This window comes from Microcaecilia unicolor, chromosome 4, assembly GCF_901765095.1.
Source record: "Microcaecilia unicolor chromosome 4, aMicUni1.1, whole genome shotgun sequence".
In the NCBI taxonomy this organism is placed as follows: domain Eukaryota; kingdom Metazoa; phylum Chordata; class Amphibia; order Gymnophiona; family Siphonopidae; genus Microcaecilia; species Microcaecilia unicolor.
Genome location: NC_044034.1, coordinates 110,602,382 through 110,623,269, shown reverse-complemented (window position 1 = coordinate 110,623,269; position 20,888 = coordinate 110,602,382). Strand labels below are relative to the sequence as shown.

The 20,888-nt window shown below is 43.0% G+C and overlaps 1 protein-coding gene across 2 annotated transcripts in view; it reads right to left on the bottom strand.

Annotated features, from left to right (window-relative positions):
• The window catches only part of TDRD3 (tudor domain containing 3), a 459,135-nt gene that overhangs the window by 238,747 nt on the left and 199,500 nt on the right, over positions 1 to 20,888 (bottom strand). For both annotated transcript variants that reach the window (XM_030200566.1, XM_030200565.1), the window contains exon 4: positions 950 to 1,110. In XM_030200566.1, the coding sequence (XP_030056426.1) occupies positions 950 to 1,110 (161 nt within the window). The remainder of the gene's footprint in view (positions 1 to 949; positions 1,111 to 20,888) is intronic.

The following is a 20,888-nucleotide window of genomic DNA, read 5'->3' as shown; positions in this document are numbered from 1 at the left end:
AGACACAAGTATGCCAGGTGGATAGTTTCCATGTGGCAACCAAAATAATTTGAATGGGTGGCAGAAGGCCCAGGAGTGGAAATTTAGCATTGCTCAATTTCCACACTGTCAGAGCTAGGGACCTGAGGTTTGGATGAAGAAGAAAACCTTTCCTTTGTATGACCAGTACTGAAAATATGCAGGGCCTGCCTTGATGAACAGCTGTGAGTCTTCTGAGAAGAGGGAACCAGTTCTGATATAATCTATAGAACGTTGAAACTAATTATGCTGGGCCTCTATGATCTTTGATATGGGATGTATAGGGGAGATAAACACGGAGGATGGGTTAAGTCCACCGCATGGTGAAAATATCCCTTGCCAACTGATCCGAAGATGGGCAAACTGAGCAATAAGGAGGGAGTTTACACTCTCACCTGAAAGATGAGAATGCAAACTCTGCTTGGATTGTGGTTTAAAGACCACTCAGGAGGTTGAAGGACTTGCTGAGCCTGTCAGCTAACTAGTTTTGAACATCAGGGAGACAAGCAGCTTGACTCTGTATGCAATTGGCAATCACAAAGACCCAAATTCTCGCTGCTTCCCAGTGTGGGTGAAGGAATCTCATTTCACCATGCTTGTTAACAGAAAGCATGGCAACTTGGTTGTCTGTGATATACCACGTTTCCGTGGTTACAGTCAAAGCAATTTACATATTATGTATAGATATTTATTTTGTACCTGGGGCAATGGAGGGTTAAGTGACTTGCCCAGAGTCAAAAGTAGATGGTGGGAACTGAACCCAGTTCACTGGTTCTCAGGCCACTGCACTAACCACTCCTATCAGGCAACAACTACAGTATCTAATTCTGTACACCTACTCAATCTTTGAAGCAATTCCTTAATAGGAAAAAGCAAATAGCATAATAAAGAGAGCATAAACAAAACAATATATTTCATGTATAGCACTCACCTTATTTGCGATAAATAATTAAATTCTATTGCTGTGCAGTTCGTGTGGCCATCAGTCATTTGTAAACGCAACATTCGGGGAGCAGCCTGAGACTCTTCATTATCCTTTGGTGCAGAAACATTGCGGATTTTTTGAATCTGCAGAACACATGGGCCTTCAAGCTTTTAAGACAAAAGCAAAGACAAAATGCCAGTGAATAACAGCAAGTAGCACTTCTCATTATATAAGATTTCATCAGGGCTATTTATGGAACTAGCATATGGTCTAACATAAAAAGCAAAGTTGCTTATCAGTAACAGGTATTCTCTGAGGACAGAAAGATAAAGCAAAACCTGTAGCTGGTGTTTTCTAAGGACATCCAACAGTGTGGATGCTGAGAAGCTAGTAAGGTAGAAAGTTCTAGCAGTGTCCTACCATGCATGCGCTGGTGCTTTCCCGACGCACTAGTGTGGATCCTCCAGTCAGGTGAAAAAGCAAAAAGCCTATAACTAAACACAACTCCTAGGGGAGGTGGGAGGGTATGTGAGAATTGCCTGCTGTCCTCAGAGAACACCAGCTACAGGTAAGTATCATTGTTTCTCCGTGGACAAGCAGACCTTCATATTCTCACATCTGGGAATCCCTAGCTACCAAGCTCACTGAAAAAAAAAAAAGACAGCTAGGATAATTGAGTCTCAAAACATCAAGACTAAAAGTTCAATCAACTTTAAACTATATACATACTAGCTGTATAGTTGTAGCCTGGAACAGAATAAAACAGGGCCTAGGAGAGTGGAGTTGGATTCTAGACACCGAACAAATTCTGCAGCGCTCCCTGTCCAAATCCACTGTCATGTCAAACGTCCTGATCCAAACAGTAGTGGAAAGTGAATGTGTGGACTGAAGACTACATTGCAGCCTTGCAAATCTCCTCTATGAAGGCTGATCTCAAGTTGGCTACCAACGCAGCCATGCTTCTGACATTGTGAGCCGTGACATAACCCTCAAGAGTCAGTCTAGCCTGGGCATAAGCAAAGGAGATGCAATCTGTTATCCAATTTGAAAGTATGCATTTGCCGATGGCCACCCCAAACCTATTAGGGTCAAAAGAAATGAAAAGCTGGGTGGACTGTCTATGGGCTTGAGTCCACTCCAAATGGAAGGCTAAGGCTCGCTTGCAGTTTAAGTATGCAGTACACTTTCAACAGGATGGGCATGAGGTCTCAGGAAAAATGTTGGTAGAACAACTGACTGGTTAAGATGGAATTCCAATACTACCTTAGGAAGAAACTTAAAGTAAGCATAATAACATAGTAGATGATGGCAGAAAAAGACCAGCATGGTCCATCCAGTCTGCCCAACAAGATAAACTCATATGTGTTACTTTTTGTGTATACCTTACTTTGATTTGTATCTGCCATCGTCAAGGCACAGACCGTATAAGTCTGCCCAGCACTAGCCCCGCCTCCCAACCACCAGCCCCGCCTCCCCCCACCGGCTCTGCCACCCAATCTCGGCTAAGCTTCTGAGGATCCCTTCCTTCTGAACAGGATTCCTTTATGTTTATCCCATGCATGTTTGAATTCCGCTACCGTTTTCATCTCCACCACCTCCTGCAGGAGAGCATTCCAATTATCCACCACTCTCTCCGTGAAAAAATACTTCCTGGCATGGAGAACTATTCTGTTGTGATGAAATTTAGTATATGGTGGGTGAGCTACCAGGGCCTGGAGCTCACTGACCCTGCGAGCTGACATGACCACCACCAGAAACATAACTTTCCAGGTCAAAAACTTCAGATGATAGGAATTCAGAGGCTCAAAAGGAGCTTTCATCAGCTGGGTGAGGACTATATTCAGATCCCATCACAGAGTGAAAGGTTTGGTGGGGGGCTTTGTCAGCAACAAACCTCTCCTGAAACAAACAAGTAAAGGCTGTACTGAGTTGGACTTCTACACAGTGATAAGCACCAATTGCACTGAGATGAACCCTTACAGAGCTGGTTTTCAAACCAGAAGCAGAGAAGTACACAAGCAGTTTTTGTGTTGGGCAAGAGAAAGGATCTAAGGCCTTGCCCTCACATCAAATGGCAAACCTCTTCCACTTAAAAGAGTAACACCTCTTAGTGGAATCTTTCCTGGAAGCCAGCAAGATACACCCTCAGGCAATCCTAGGTATTCGAGTTCTACGCTTTCAACATCCAAGCCATGAGAGTCCAGGGGCTGGAGGTTGGGATGCAGAAGGGTTGAACCCTCATTCTGCGTGATAAGGGTCAGAAAACAGTCCAATCTCCACAGCTCTTTGAAGGACAACTTCAGAAGAAGAAGAAACCAGTTCCGCTGTAGCCAGTTACCATACAGGTCCAGAAAAAAGAGGACAGATTGAGCCAGTCCGGATTTTACTTCCATTGCTCTCAATGCTTGAGTTTCAGCAAAATCTTCTCTGTGAGAGGTATGGGAGGATATTCATACAGAAAACCCTCCCCTCCAATGTAGCAGAAAGATATCGTACACAAGTCTGCTGTGTGACCCAAGCCTATAGCAGAACTGAGGGACTTTGTTGTTACGCTGAGTGGTAAAAAGAAACACCAAGGGGGTGCCCCACTCTCAGAAGATTTTCTGGGCTACGCTCATGTTAAAAGACCACACATGTGGTTGCAGTATCTTGCTCAATCTCTCTGCCAGGCAGTTGTTCTTGCCGGGTAGGTAAGTGGCATTATGGTCCAACCCATGAAGTAGGGCCCACTGCTTCCTAACACAAGGGGTTGGATTCCATACCCCCTGCTTGTTGACACAGAACATCACAACCTGTTATCTGTCTGAATAAGAACAATCTGGTTATGAAGTCAATCTCTGAAAGCCTATAGAGCATTCCAAATAGCCCTGAGCTCAAGGAGATTGATGTGGGACTGAACCTCCTAAGCATACCACCAGCTCAGAGTGTGAAGCCCATCTACATGAGCTCCCCTGCCTAGGTCGGATGCATCCACTGTCAACACCTTCTGAGGTAGTGGAATTTGGAATGGAAGGCCGACAGTTAAATTGGACTGAACTGTCGACCAGAGAAGGGAGTGGGCCAGTTCTGGTGGTATGCAAATGACATCCATTAGGTTCCCTGTCGTCTGAGACCACTGGGAAGCTAAGGTCCACTGGGTCGCTCTCAAGTGAAGTCATGCCACAGGAGTGACATGCATGGTGGAGGACATATAGCCCATCAGTCTCAACATTTCCCAAGCTAAAACCTGCTGGCTGCTACGAACCTGCAAGGAGTTACAAAGATATTTGCTCTCGCTTGAGGATTGAAGGCCCAAGCCTGCGCTGTATCTAGAAGGGCTCCAAATATGTACTCCAATTGATGAACTGGGTGTAGATGGGACTTGGGGTATTTGATGACAAACCCCCATAGCTCTAACATCGGAACAGTCTTCCACATCGACTCCTTGGCTCCTTCCTGAGATGTACTCTTGACCAGCCAATCATCCAGTCAGGGAAACGCATACATTCCCAGTCTGCAACTACCACCAGACACTTTGTGAAAATTCTGGATGCAGACACCAGGCCAAAAGGCAGAATGCAATACTAATAGTGGCATTTCCCCACTCAAAATCTGAGATACTTCCTGTGATTTGGAAGTATCAAAATGTAGATAGAGGCATCCTTCAAGTCCAGAGATCATAGTCAGCCATTTTCCTGAATTAAAGGAAGACGGGTGCCCAGAGTGCCTTTTCCTTTGACTAGGAATTTGTTCAAGTCCCTTAGGTCTCGGATGAGCCAGTATCCCCCCCCCTTTTTTTTTGGGGGGGGGGGCACAAGGAAGTACCTGGAATACAATCCCTTCCCTTTTCCCCCTGGTGGTATGGGTTCTACCACTCAGGCCTGTAGGGCAGAGAGTTCCTCTGCAAGTACCTCCTTGTGCTGACAGCTGATGAAAGATGCCCTCGGTGGGTAATTTGGAGGTCTCTGATGGCAATTTCGTGCGTACCTGAGACAAATTATTTGAAGAATCCATAAGTTTTTAAGTATTGCTATACTGGCACAGACTGCAGGTCCATTTTGTTTCCAACAGTGGCCAATCCAGGTCACAAGTACCTGGCAAGATCTCAAAATAGTACAATACATTTTATGCAGCTTATCCCAGAAATAAGTAGTGGATTTTCCCCCAAGTCATTTTAATAATGGCTTATGGACTTTTCTTTTTTTTTTTTTTTTTTTATTTGTTTATTATTATTTCAATAAATCACAAGTAAATTACTTGACAGAAAAAAAGCAGCTAAAGAATACTAATTTACAGAAAATTCCTCACAAATAAAATTAAGAAAAAACATCTCCTTTTTAGATGCTTTAAAGTCCACAAATGGTGAGTCCAAGTTATCAATAACTGGAGATATAAGGAAAAGAAATTCAACATTTCAAATATATTAGAACCAAAAACAAGATATCAGCATTACAGGCTTGGTATTCACTTATAGAGCTCTCTTAGATGTTAAGAAGGAACATAATTGGGAAGGGTCAAAATATACATATTTGACATTCTGATAATTAACCAAACATTTACATGGATATTTTAAATAAAACGTTGCTCCTAATTGGAGCGTCTCCTGTTTCAACTGCAAGAACTTTTGCCTACGCTTCTGCGTGTCCCTCGACAAGTCAGGAAATATCCGAGTTTGTAATCCTCTAAAGGTTTTCTCTTTCTTTAGGAAAAATTTCTTTAATATCCATGACTTGTCTGAGGTCAACGCAACCGTGGCAAGTAAAGTTGAAGCAGTGGGTTGTTCACTATCTGAGCTTTCTATCAATACAGAGACATCTATTGCCTGATTATTTAAATATTGTTCATCTTTTTTTACCCGGGATATAAAAAACCTGGGAGATAGGGAGAAATTGATCTTCACTAATTTCAAGAACTTCTTTAAAGTAATTTCTTAGCATTTCCCTCGGAGAAACCAGAGGTTGCAAGGGAAAATTTATAAACCGCAAATTATTATTTTTAAGACAATTTTCAAGAAACTCCGATTTTCTCCTTAGGTTTACCAAGTCTTTAACAGTTATTGTTTGCACAGTTTGTATCTGTTGTATTTCTTTTTCAAAGTTTTCAGTTTGTGAAGCCACAGAATTAAGTTTAATTTCTACTTCCTTCAGTTTCCCATCCAATAAGGCAATTTCTTCTGACATCTTTTTCGTCTGAGGGCATAAAGCCTTACCAAGTTCCACAATTAGATGCCAAAGATTGTCTAAAGTTACTTCGGTAGGTTTTTTAAAAGGAAATATCTCTTCTGTCTCAATGTGTATCAGACTTACATTCCCCGTTGTTCCTACCGTCTCCTCAGTAGATCTTCTTTCTATGGGAGCAGCTAAGGTGGGGGTTAACAAACCTCCCAAACCTTCCGACGAGGATAGAATTGCCTCCCGTTCCCCTCCGCTACCTGACTCTCCGGTCTTCGCAGTCGAGTACGGCTTCATCGGAGAGCTGCTTCCAATTGGTTGAGGAGGCGGGTCTCTGCCGTCCGGGCTCAAAGAAACTTCCAGCACTGCGTTCACTCCACTTTCTCCAGCTAGTGGGTGAGCAAACGGGCCGCCCGTCGACGGCAAAACCAAGCCTGCGGCTCTCTGCAAGAAGGGCTCAATCGAGCCTAGAGAAGGTAAATTCCTCGGCTGCTGGGAGGCAGTCGCCGCAGCCCTTCCCCTCCTCTTCGGCATATCAGCGATATTGTTCAGGTAAGAGAGAGACGAAAAACGCGTCCGTCTTATTCGGCAGCCATCTTGGACTCATGGACTTTTCTTTTAGGAAATTATCCAGACCTTTTTTAAACCCTGCTAATTGCTTTTACTACATTCTCTGACAACGAATTACAGAGTTTAATTACATGTTGAGTGAAGAAATATTATCTCCGATTCATTTTAAATTTACTACTTTGAAGTTTCATTGCGTGCCCCCTAGTCCTAGTATTTTGGAAAGAGTAAACAAGCAATTCACGTCTACCCATTCCATTCTACTCATTATTTTATAGACCTTTATTATATCTTCCCTTGGCCATCTTTTCTCCAAGCTGAAGAGCCCTAGCTTCTTTAGCCTTTCCCCATAGTTAAGTCCTCCCATCCCCTTTATCATTTTTGTCGCCCTTCTCTGTACCTTTTCTAATTCCACTACATCTTTTTGAGATACGGTGACCAGAATTGCACTCAATATTCAAGGTGTGGTCGCACCATAGTGCGACACAAAGGCAATATAACTCTTCCTCATTTTTGTTTTCCACTCCTTTCCTAGTAATACCTAACATTCTATTTGCTTTCTTAGCGACTACTATCTATCAGAAGTGATAAGGGGCCATCTGTGTTGGTAAAAATTGAGCGGCTATGCTCTGCTAGAGCCAGTCTAAAGCCCATGCCCTGCTTTGACTGGGGAGCCAGCTGGTACTTCTGAGAACAGGGTTGGCAAGGCCTGGGATACTGCATCTGAGTCACCTAAGTGGAACGAGCGAGAAGTGGGAACCTATGCCTTTGAGAGTAGTAGGAACACCGCCTAGACCCGGTCGAAAATCTTCTAGCTGAAGAAAATGCAGATGGAGTATGTCGAGGGAGAATGTGGATCATATCTGTAAGTTTTTAAATGAGGTCAGCGACCTCCTCTACAAAAATGTTGTCCCTTCAGCACGGCATGTCTGACAACCTCTCCTGAACAGCTGGTTCAAAGTCATAGATAATCAGCCATGAGAGTCTGTGCATCCCCATACCCATGCCAGAGAGTTTGGTTGTGACATCAAAAGTATCATAGGCATCCCTGGCCAGTTAACGCCTACACTCCACCTGCTTGTTGGCCAGCTGGCAAGGCTCTGCGGCCTGCTCCAAAGGGAGAGAGTCTGCCAGTGTACTGTTCACCAGAGACTCCAAAGTAAAGGCTCATGTAGAGCTGGTAGGACTGGATACGGAAGTGAGCATCGAGGCTGAAAAGTCTTCCTCCCAAACAAATCCAAAGTCCTAGGCTCTCGTCTCAGGGGTGCCGAAACAGAAGACTGAGAACTCTTGCCCCATTTAAGAGAGGATGTGACCACCATGGAGTTGTGTGGCAATTGTGCCTTCTCGAATCCAGGAGTCTTCAGGATTCGATACTGCGTATTCACCTTCTTAGGTGTGACCTGCACTGTGAGGGGAGACTCCCAGTTCTTCAACAGTACATCCTTAAGCATAGGGTGCAATGGTACAGTAACCCCTTCCTTGGGAAGAGACTTATAGCCCAGAACAGACAATATCTCTGCTCTGGATTCCTCCTCTGTCTCCAACTTAAATGGGATGGCCGCTGCAATCTCTCTCACAAAACTGGTGAAAGAAAGAAAGAACATCTGGTGGAAATTTTCATCTCTATTGAGGAGAGGGATCAGATTGAATTCCATACGACTCATCCTCCGAGAAGTAATATGGATTCTCATTTGACTCCCATGAGTAGCCCAATCAGACTCTTCAACATACCGAGGTGCAGGTGAATGAGTCTGTACTGGTCTTGGCCTAATGGAACAATGTCCACGCTCTGAGAAACTTCGAGGTGCAGCCTCCCCGATGTTTAAGGAGGTACTGCCTGCCCAGACATTGAAGCTGACACGCGGTGAGGCACCGACAATCTGGGCACCAGCTCCGACAGACCTTGGAGGGGGCCTGGGGCAGTTCAGGCAGTGGCAAAAGTGCCCTTGATGACAAAGTAGGAGCCCCCTGCAGCAACTACCCCAGTTCCTCTTGAAACATGCTGAGGAACTGCTCAACAAAGATGGGCATCGACAAAGGCAAGGTAGCCAGAGTAGAGGCAGCCTGAGAAGATGTTGGTGCCAAACCAGTGGCGGGCACTGGGCCGCTCAGCGACTTGTGCATCGGCACCTCTTCCAAGAAGGGGGATCGTTCCTCCTGGCACCGACACTTCTTGGGTATCAGAGGTGCTCCCTACACCGTGCATCAAGGGAGATCGCTGCTTATGCTTCTTGGGCTTTCTCCCGATGCATACAGCCTCGATCCCCTGGTGCTGATGAAGATGACGCCGAATCCATGAAAAACCTTGATGTTGGGTTCAATGCTGACTGATCCCGGGGCATACTAATAGCGCCCAGTGCCAAGGCAGGTGGAGACTCATTTGATGCCGGTGCACTCCCTGTGGACACCGAAGTCGGAGCAACCATGGAGGTTGAAGCCTGTGCTGAAGTTGATGGTCCAGCCTTCAAAGAGCCAAAAAGATGCTCCATTTGAGTGAATTGCACCCGCTTAGTTCTCACCTGCATTTATAAACAGAGATCACAAACAGAGGGTTCATGATCTGGCCCAAGGCACCCGATGCACCAATTGTGTGGGTCCATGACAGAAATCACGCATCTACACGGCACACCTCTTGAAGCCACTGACGGGGGGGGGGGTCTTCTAAGACACTGAAAAAAGAATCTCAGCCAAATTAAACTCCTCAATCTTGAACTGAGTAAAAAAGGGAAGTTTCAAATTGAGAACAGGGGCTGCAGCCTAATCGCGCAGCCGTACGTGAAAATAAAGGAAACTTAACTGAGCAGAAAAACTAAAAAAAAATAATAGAAGGAATGGGCAAAAAAACAAAATTGAAGAATAATAATAACATTAAGATGGAAATACCCACACAGGAAGGCACTCACAAGGAAAAAGAAAAAGAGAACAGCGTGAGGGAGAGAACACACAAACATGTCCTCTCAGTTCCATGGAAAAACTAAGACTGGAGGACCTGTGCTCACGTCGGGCTGGAAGATGCCAGCGCATGCGCAGTGGGTCACTGCTAGAACTTTCTACCTTACTAGCTAGTAAGCGTCCACTCTGGGCTTCGTCAGATGACATCACCCAGATGTGAGAATAAGGAGGCCTGTTTGTCCTCGGAAAACAGTCTTCGCACATAGGTGACATCACTCAATAGTTATATGGGGCCACCACAGTTCCGTATAAGGTCTTATTATTAGAACCAAACATCTAGGAGAACTGAGATGGGTTCTGTGAGGATGTGATATCCTGCAGTTCTCGGAAAACATCTGTTACGCGCATGCAACTTTGCTTTCTATGAGGACATGCAAGAGATCATTGACCTCACACATGGCAGTCCCTAACTGTAATAGAAAACGGGGAAAAGCAGAAAAACAAAGTAAAAAGTCAACAATAATGGTTCTGATGGCAAAAACATTTGTAGTAAAATAAACTTAACAGAGTTTCTTTCTTCATCTCATCTAAATGTAACCAAGCTTCTCCATCTCTTAAGCTTAACCAAGGGAGAGTAGGTAATGTGCTCATGGCTGAAAATATTTTACAAGCCAAAAATAATAACCTTTTGGAAGATGAGGGAAACAAATAACAAAAATAACTTTACCAGGGTCTAACATCAAAGGATATCTGTGCCCACAGCTGAGCATGGAGCAAAGACTCAACTATCATAATGAGAGAAACATGTTCAAAGAATGGCCTTTTTAACAATGAAAACTGATGAAGTCATGTACAGGCGGCGTACGTACGTACTGCCATACTGGGACAGACTGAAGGTCCATCAACCCCAGCATCCTTTTTCCAACAGTGGCTAATCCAGGTTACAAGTACCTGGCAAGATCCTAAAACAGTACATTTTATGCTGCTTACTCTAGAAATAAGCAGTGGATTTTCTCCAACTCCATTTTAATAGTGGCTTATGGACTTTTCTTTCAGGAAGCCATCCAACCTTTTTTTTTTAAACCCTGCTAAGCTAACTGCTTTTACTATATTCTTTGGCAATGAATTTCACAGTTTAATTGCATGATGAGTGAAGAAATGTTTTCTCTGATTTGTTTTAAATTTACTAAGGGAATAAAGAGAAAGAAGAGAGAGAGAGAGGGGACAGCATGAACGATCTAGTTTAGTATTAAGGGGGGAATAAAAAGAGAGTGTGAGAGAGAGAAAAGCAACCATTATTAACTAGTTGCCATAGTGTACAACCCTTTTCCCATAGTTTTAAACTGAAATTTTCTCTAGAAACAGGCATTTTTCCCATAGTTTTAAACTGAAACCTTTTCTAGAGGTAGAAACTTAACAGTCAAAAAACTTTAAAAGGATAGACGGAAGGCGCAAATCTTGTTCTAAAAGACAGATATTTTCTGTTCTTTGGTTACTGGAGAGATAGCATGGCCAGTGACCTCAATTAGGTGTTAATTAAGTTGTAAGAAAGTAGAATATTTGCATAGGTTGCTAATGGCAACCTGATTACTGAGTTAGCTTGAAAGAGGCTGTTTTGAAAAAGTCCCCTTAGATTCAAAACTATATAAAGAGGAAAAGTCCCACTGAACTTTCTTTTTGAGAAGTTCTGAGAAAAGAGGCTATTTCTCTGGTAAGTGAACACTATTTTGCTTTGTGCGTTGGGAACTTAAAGATTGGGCTTTAAAGGAGGAATTGTAGGTTAGTGATAGGCAGAATAAAAATATAAAAGAGCAAATTTTATCAACTAATCTCCATAGTCTATTTCCCCTTAGTTTTAAATCTTGAACTTTGTACCACAGCATTAACAGATAGCTTCTAGCAAGCACTGCAGGATCTAGTAGTAAATTTAAAACGAATCAGAAAAATTTTTCTTCACTGAACGTGTAATTAAACTCTGGAATTTGTTGCCAGAGAATGTGGCAACAGAAGTTAGCTTTGCAAAGTTTAAAAAAAGGTTTGGATGGCTTCCTAAAAGAAAAGTCAACAAACCATTATTAAACTGGACTTGGGGAAAATCCACTATTTCTGGGATAAGCAGCAAAAAATGTTTTGTACTTTTTTGGGATCTTGCCAGGTATTCGTGACGTGGATTGGCCACTGTTGGAAACAGGATGCTGGGCTTGATGGACCTTTGGTCTGTCCCAGTATGGCAATACTTATGTACTACTTTGTAGCTTCATTGAGTGCCCCCTACTTCTAGTATTTTTGTAAAGAATAAATAGGTGATTCACATCTATCCGTTCCGCTCCACTCATTATTTTATAGACCTCTATCATATCTTCCATCAGCTGTCTTTTCTCCAAACTGGAGAACCCTAGCCACTTTAGCCTTTCCTCATAGGGAAGTCAACCCATCCCCTTTATCATTTTTGTCGACCATTTCTGTGCCTTTTCTAATTCCACTATATCATTTTTGAGATGCAGTGACCAGAATTCCACATAATATTCTACATGCGGTTGCACCATGGAGTGATAGAAAGGCATTATAACATCCTCATTTTTGTTTTCCATTTCTTCTAACATTCTATTTGCTTTCTTAGCTGCCGACACAAACTGAGCAGAGGGTTTCAATGTATCAATGATGCTGCCTAGATCCCTTTCCTGGTCGGTGACTCCTAATGTGGTACCTTGCATCACATAGCTATATTTTGGGCTCCTCTTTCCCACACACATCACTTTCCACTTGCTCACATTAAATATCATCTGCCATTTGAATGCTTAGTCTTCCACTCCCAGTCTCGTAAGGACTTCTTGTAATTTTTCACAATCCTCTTGCAATTTAAGAACTTTGAATAACTTTGTATCAGCAAATTTAATTACCTCACTAGTTATTCCCATCTACAGATCATTTATAAATATGTTAAAAAGCAGCGGTCCCAGCTGCACAGACCCCTAGGGAACCTCACTATCTACTCTTCTCCATTGAGAATACGAACCATTTAACCCTACTCTCTGTTTTCTATCTTTTAACCAGCTTTTAATTCACAATAGAACACTACCTCCTATCCCATGACTCTCCAATTTCCTCTGGAGTATTTCATGAGGTACTTTATCAAATGCCTTTTGAAAATCCAGATACACAATATTGACCGGTTAACCTTTAACCACGTTTGTTCACCCCTTCAAAGTACTACTACTACTACTACTAATTAGCATTTCTACAGCGCTGTACAAACATAGAAGAAAGAGAGTCCCTGCTTAAAGAGCTTACAATCTAATAGACAATCATTTGGTGGCCAATGATGAAGAGTCAATCATAATCTATTTAGCTCTATAGGATTTGCTATATCCTGGAGCTCTTTGAGGCTTTTTTCCTTCCTAGTCCAAAGTGAGTTTGTGATGACTACTGCTTTATGCTAGGTATATTCTTTTGCTTTTTTGATTGTAGAAAAATTATTTTGGATATTTTTTTTAACAAACCAACCCAACTGTAATTCTTTCCTGAAGGTAAAGGAATCTCTATAGCTTCATCTAGTGCACCTCGGATTATAGATTACAGGCCTTGAAATATTAACAGCGACAGGTTCCACTCCTTTTTTTTTTTTTTTTTTTTTACTGTTTCCTATATATTCCAGCTTCCTATAGATATTATCCTTGGTCTCCCCCCCCTTCCCTGGACCAACACCTCCTTTATTCCTTTTTCTTTTGTGTACAATAATATGTAAGTTGTTTCCTTAATAGCTACTCCACTAATGTGTTAATTATCTTACTGCTTCTAAATTTCTGTTCAAAGTTTATTCTTTGATTTGTTACAAATGCAAACAAATAAAAGAGAGACCACAAACATCTAAACATCATTTTAAGCTGTGTACTATTCTAAAAGGCAGAACCTCTGCATAAAGCAACAATCCAAATCAGCATTGAGGCATTTTTAAATGATATGCAAATGTGACAGCAGTATGAAAGAACCTTGGGTTTGTCACTGTTTTAATGTGATTGAAAAACATAAAATATTAGTCTTCATATTCTGATGCCTAAAAACTTGTACCTTTTTGTGAAGTGAAACTGAGTATGGAGGCCTCATCTACTTTTCTAAAACATGTAATTCTACTGTTCAAGGAATAGACAACTGAAGGTATATAACTGTTACACTCTGTTCCACTCCTCCAGAGGTGCAGCCTGCTTGTGCAGGGTATGGACATTCGAGGATGCGGCGGCCATCTTGGATGTGGTATCACCTTGGAGATGGGCATCTCAGGTTGTGGCAGCCATCTTGGAGATGGGCAGCTTCAGGAAGGAAGCCATATTTGGGCGTAGGGCATCTCTTCTGATGGAGGCAGCCATCTTGGATCAGCTGCCCATGTTTGAACCTAATTCCTACACTATTTAAAGCCCTGCCTCCAGTCCTTCCTTGCTTCGGCTTCTAGTGCTTAGAGGTCGTGGTCTATGTCTGTGTTCTACAGCCAGCTATCTTTGTTTCTGTGATTCCTGTGTACCAGACCCTGGATTGTAGCCTGACTACGTGCTGTGTTGCTGCCTGCCTAGACCTCGGACTGTTTCTCTGACTATTCACTGCGCTGCTGATTCCTTGGCTCCTGGACGGTGTCTGCTCTCCCTGCCTGTTGGGTCAGTGGCCGTGCAACCCCGTCGGTTCCGGAAGTCCTGGAGGCCGCCTGCACCTGGGTGCTCAACTCTCAGGGAATGGCGGTCGCTTCCCAGGTGAAGCTAGGGGTTGTCTGGCTGCCTGACCGAGTGCGGTGTCACTCCATCTTCGCCGTGCTCAGTCGGGGCACAAGGGCTCACATTCCCAGACATAACAATAACTGGATATTCAAACATGGTACTTAGGTTTTAAACAATGTGACTAGGCAAAGAATTTGCTCCAATTAGATTCTGTATGTGAATTCAGCTTTTTACCAATGTGTTTTAGTCTTCCATTATTGCTCCACTCCTCACTCACACACACTCCTCTCTCTGTCTCTCACATACATACATACACAAGTGTACAATCAGCAGTAATTCAATAGTTTAACTTGACAAACATGTCGTTTTTGAATCAAGTTATATATGCATGAGCAGGAATGTGAGGATTTAAACATGTACTTCCAAATTTAACAAGACTACACTGGCTATTAGAATTAACAGCTAGCCCATTAACAAGACTAGATTACATTCATGAAAAGGTCTACTATAATACACATTTCTGTCACTTCTATATTACCTCCTGTAGCACATTCAGGGCACTCTTGTGCAGGTTTGTGAATGGCTTTGAGAACACCTGAAGAAAGATTACCCTAATGGGAACCTCACCAGTGACATTTGCTCATTTTGTGACTTTTCTTGGCACTACAATCAATCAGGTATTTCTTTAGAAATTTTTATAAGTTATCCATCCTAGCAGTATAAAATTTGTTTCATATAGAGGCACTGGGACAAAAGTACAAGTGAAAATTTGGCTTAACTTGTTTTTCATGAGCCTATTTCATGGTTTATTAACTACACTATGTCAGATTTTATTAACCTTTTCAAGCTGTATGGAATCCACATTCCCAAGTCATTACTGCAAAATACCATTTGGGTTTATTTTGCATAATATACTATCCACAGACAAGACTGAAGACAGAAAGGTGCAATGGCAAGTTATTGGCCTCTAAAAAAGATCACAGAGATTATGAAACTTTTCCTGCAGTCATATTTCCCTTCAAATATATACGCATACATATACAACACACACACACACACACACAATTCTTATGTATATTATGTATACTAGAAAGAACAGAAATTAATGAAGCACACAACAAAATAGGATGGTACTGCAAATCTTCCAGAGAGAACTGTTCGGTAAAGCAACAAAAAATAGTCATAAAATAACTCCAACCAGTGTTCAGAAACATCCCTAGGGGCTATTTTGATCAGAAAGTTAACTACTCACATTTCATTCACAGTGTGCAAAGTCTAAAAGCCCAAAGCAATGCATGAGTAAATTGATTTCTTTTTTCAGTCCCGTTGTAGCACAAGTCATGAGAAGAGCAGAAAAGGCAAATAAGCACCACATAAGGTTAGAACCTGTGGTTTAGCATTATCACTGCTCAAGGTAGAAAAACAGAATGGATTTCAAATTATCTGATCAGCATGAGTTAAATACTCATATTTGCCATAAAGATGACATGAGCACTACTCCAACCACTCATTTGCCCCACACGTCTGCAATTCTGCTTCACTTTTGAAATGGAAGCTGTATATATGTAAAATGAAATGGTTCCTCAGTAAAGCTGTACCTAGGTGTAGATAGTTAAGTTTACTAGAGGGCTCAAGGGATTTGTCATAGCATTATACATCATTTTACCTGTAGGTTCACCAGCTCAGACCCATATAAAATGAGTAGCTGACCCCAGTCAATTTTCAGGGGCTACAGCAGAAGGGTATGTTCTTTGTTCCAACCATAAATACAAATCTTTTAAAAACAGGGTTGCGTTATATAGGTTCATTAGACAATTATGCTTGAAGTTGTTTTTTCAGGACCAATCTACTTTGCAATCTAATGTTACTAGCCCAGGGAGCTCTGTTTTGATTTGGGTCAACGTGGACCCCATTGATCCCATGTTGAGGACGAATCCAGTGCTTAAGAGCACTTTGAGAGTCCTAACTTCTGAGTGGGCCTCTGATTGGCTAACTGCACTGTTCTTTGCCCTTACATCAATTTGCAACTCACTTCAGAACTAGAGAAGACCTTAATCCATATGAAATCATTACTGAATGTCCAGTGACAGTTCTTTATACCATATGGTAACCACCAGATCCCCAATTATTACACAGTGATATCTTAACCTATTATAAACATTTACATTCAGTACATATCAATAACTGCAACCAGGAGATTGGGTTTACATCAAGAACCACTGGCCTGCTACAACACTCTCCCCAAAGTTCAAAGGTCCCTATCAATTGCTGCTCGTTGGATACACTGAGTGCAAGCTTCTAGGGCTGCCATAGTGGATTCAACTTACGCATTGCCAGAAAGCACCTATCCACTTGCCTACATCAGAGTATTCCCTGACTAAGTCGGTCTCCATTGAAGAGATTTGCAAGGCTGCAACGTGGTCATCAGTCCACACATTCACATCTCACTACTGCCTTCAGCAAGATACCCGACGCAACAGTCGGTTTGGGCAGGTGGTGCTGCAGAATCTGTTCGGGGTTTAGAATCCAACTCCACCCCTCTAGACCCATTTTGATTCTGTTCCAGGCTGCACTCTCAGTTAGTTGATTTTGGTTTCAGGTCAATCTATGTTATGTCCTTGCCGTTGCGAGGCCCAATTGACCAATGTTCATTGTTTTGAGTGAGCCTGGTTGCTAGGGATACCACACATGTGAGAGCAAGCAGCCTACTTGTCCTCGGAGAAACCAAAGATACTGTAGCAGGTATTCTCTGAGAACAGCATGCTGATTGCTCTCACAAACCTGCCCTCCTCCCCTTTGGAGTTGTTGTTGTTCTTGTTTTTATGCTTTTTGATTAAACTAAAGAGGCACACTCACGCGGCGGGCGGGAAGTCGTTCACGTTGCTTGCACGACGGAACTCTCTGGAAAGACTTATTATTTTGCTTGCAAACTTTTTCCCGATTCCTGGGCCGCCGCAGACGTTTAACAAGATAAACTCATTTTACATAGTTATGCGATACTTTATATGTATACCCAAGTTTGATTTGTCCTTGCCATTCTCAGGGCACAGACCATAGAAGTCTGCCCAGCACGGTTCTTATACTAAAAGTTCTGAAGCTAATGTCTAAGCCCCTTAAAATTTACACTCCAGTCCATCCATATCTATTCAGACACGATCAGGGCATAGGCTGTAGAAGTCTGCCCTGCACTGGTTTTGATTCCAAATTACCGGTGTTGCCACCCAATCTCTGCTAAGATTCCGTGGATCCATTCCTTCTAAACAGGATTCCTTTGTGTTTATCCCATGCATGCTTGAATTCCATTACCGTTTTCATCTCCACCACCTCCTGCGCGAGGGCATTCCATGTATCAATACCCTTTCCATGAAAAAATACTTCCTGACATCTTATGCTTCTATGGCCCCTGTATCCTTTGCTTAATCTCCTATATATTTACCTTTAGGCTGGTTCATCCTCTGTGGGAAAATAGCTTTCTCTTATGTTCCTGAAGTGCCTCAGGAGGTCCCTGTACAGTGGTAAGACTTACCACTGATTGATTCCTGAGGTGGACCTCTTCTGGTGATGCTCATAACCAATCCCCCTAGATCACTTACTGCCCAGTTTTCTTCAGACTGTCAATCTGAAGTGCATTTGTTTTCTGAAGCTGAACCTCCTGCACTAGCTACTTCCTTAGTTAGTGTGCCTGGATTAGCACTTCATGTACGCACTGAACTCATAAATCTCGCTTGTGACCTAGCCAAGACTAAATCTCACCTCTTCCTTTATTGATGCCTTGACTCAGGAGACCTATACTCTAAGGAAAACAGTAATTCTAAACTGCTTGGTCATTGATTATTTGCTCCTTAGGGTCAATCATGGGTGTGATGAGTTTGAGGGGATGTGTTTGTTTGAATTTAACCAATAATAGTGTTCTGATTGCCCAACAACTTAAAGATCTACAGTACAAAACCTATTTTCTAGTATTCAGCACTCTACCGCAGAGACTAGTTTGCTGTCAATTTCTGATTGGTTTACTAGCTAGCTAGCTGCCTAATATTGCCTGGCTTCATAGCCTCCTTTTTGTTATAGGATTCATTGTTTACTGATCGTTTTGTGCTGTTTTCTGCCTACTCTATTTGGTGGCTAGGTAAGAATATGTTTTCTAGCCCTCCTGCTGTTCATAATGTTATCATGCTGCAAACTGTATCTGATGATGTTACTTGCTTCTCTATTTCAGCAACTGCCTTTCTCTCCTTGTGGGGGTGATTCTGGACAGAATCAAAGGGGGGGCCTGCCACAAGGGCCATGGAGGGGACTCATGTTAACTGGAGAGTAGGGGGTCTAGCAGCAGATAAAGGAAAAACGGAAAATCCGTGTCAGTCATATAATGAAGGAGAATTGGTAAGTTTAAGTTTCTCTGAGACTGAAAACAGTAGCCTTGAAAAATATGAACCATTAATATGGCTGAATATTTGGCTGAGGATAGCTATCTGTTGAACCAAATGTACTAGTACAGGCCTTAAGTAAGACATGAAAGAAACTAAGCAAAGTGCCTGAAGCGTAGAAAAAGAAGGATGTGCGTGGGCCAAAATGATATCGTGTACCTAGTGATGGAACACACAGGGCCTGAGAAAGGGAGAAGTGTGTTCCCTGCCAACTATCTTATCATGCCAAAGAATGAATATGTATTCTGAAATTCGCTAATAAAAGCAGCTCAGCTGAAAGAGGTATTTAGAGTCTTGTCTACCAAAGCTGCTGAGTTTGCAGTTGCAGGACAGTCTTTCCTAAAACTAGCTTTAGCTATATCTGTAACCTTAGTTGGTTTTAACAGCCACCAATAAGGGCCCACTTATCCCAGAAGAGAAACAAGCTTGCTTCCTGCCGGCATCGACAAGGAGCCTGGCACACCTTCACTGGGTAGAATGGGGGAGGGGCAGCTCTGTTACAGGCACCAAAAGGGCTGGCTCTGCTGGGGCCTTGAAAAGGACCCTGTTTGAAGGACCTGTTCTGACTGTTCCCCTGAGTCATAGAGCGGCAGGCAGGCCAATAATACGCTGACCTTCTAGCACGCCGCTTGGAAGCAGAGAAATGCTGAGACCCTTTCTGCTGCAGCTCAGTGAGCCAGAGAGGCCATGCCTCCCCGATATCCTTAACCAGCTTCTTCAGGTCCTCTCCACAGAGCAATCAACCCCCTATAGGGCAGTTGACTCAACAGCTTTTTGAAACCACATCCATCATCCAGTAGCGAAGCCAAAATCATCAGCATCCAACCACTGAAGCAGCCACTGAGCAGTAAACTAAGCAGACCAGATTATAATCTCATTAACCCACATAATTTCTAACCTTGTTCATCACTAAATGCATACAATTTACCACAGACTCTCTACTACTACTACTACTATTTAGCATTTCTATAGCGCTACAAGGCGTACGCAGCGCTGCACAAACATAGAAGAAAGACAGTCCCTGCTCAAAGAGCTTTCAATCTAATAGACAAAAAATAAAGTAAGCAAATCAAATCAATTAATGTGTACAGGAAGGAGGAGAGGAGAGTAGGTGGAGGCGAGTGGTTACAAGTGGTTACGAGTCAAAAGCAATGTTAAAGAGGTGGGCTTTCAGTCTAGATTTAAAGGTGGCCAAGGATGGGGCAAGACGTAGGGGCTCAGGAAGTTTATTCCAGGCGAAGGGGGCAGCGAGACAGAAGGCGCGAAGTCTGGAGTTGGCAGTAGTGGAGAAGGGAACAGATAAGAAGGATTTATCCATGGAGCAGAGTGCATGGGAAGGGGTGTAGGGAAGGACGAGTGTGGAGAGATACTGGGGAGCAGCAGAGTGAGTACATTTATAGGTTAGTAGAAGAAGTTTGAACAGGATGTGAAAACGGATAGGGAGCCAGTGAAGCGACTTGAGGAGAGGGGTAGTATGAGTAAAACAACCCTGGCGGAAGACAAGACGGGCAGCAGAGTTTTGAACCGATTGGAGAGGGGAGAGGTGACTAAGTGGGAGGCCAGCAAGAAGCAGATTGCAGTAGTCTAAACAAGAGGTGACAAGGGTGTGGATGAGGGTTTTGGTAGAGTGCTCGGAAAGAAAGGGGCGGATTTTACGGATGTTGTAAAGAAAGAAACGACAGGTCTTGGCGATCTGCTGGATATGAGCAGAGAAGAGTCAAAGATGACCCCAAGGTTTCGAGCTGAGGAGACAGGGAGAATGAGAGAGCCATCAACAGAAATAGAAAACGGGGGGAGTGGGGAGGTGGGTTTGGGGGGAAAAATGAGAAGCTCGGTTTTGGTCATGTTTATTTTCAGGTGGCGTTGAGACATCCAGACAGCAATATCAGACAAGCACGCTGAAACTTTGGTTTGGATGCAAGGTGAGATATCAGGGGTAGAAAGGTAGATTTGGGAGTCATCAGCATAGAGATGGTAGGAAAAGCCATGGGATGAGATTAATGAACCAAGGGAAGAAGTGTAGATAGAAAAGAGGAGGGGACCAAGAACAGAACCCTGAGGTACGCCGACAGGCAGAGGGATAGAAGTAGAAGAGGATCCACCAGAGTGAACACTGAAGGTGCGGAGGGAAAGGTAGGAAGAGAACCAGGAAAGGACAGAGCCCTGGAATCCAAGTGAGGACAGGGTATCCTGTCAAAAGCAGCGG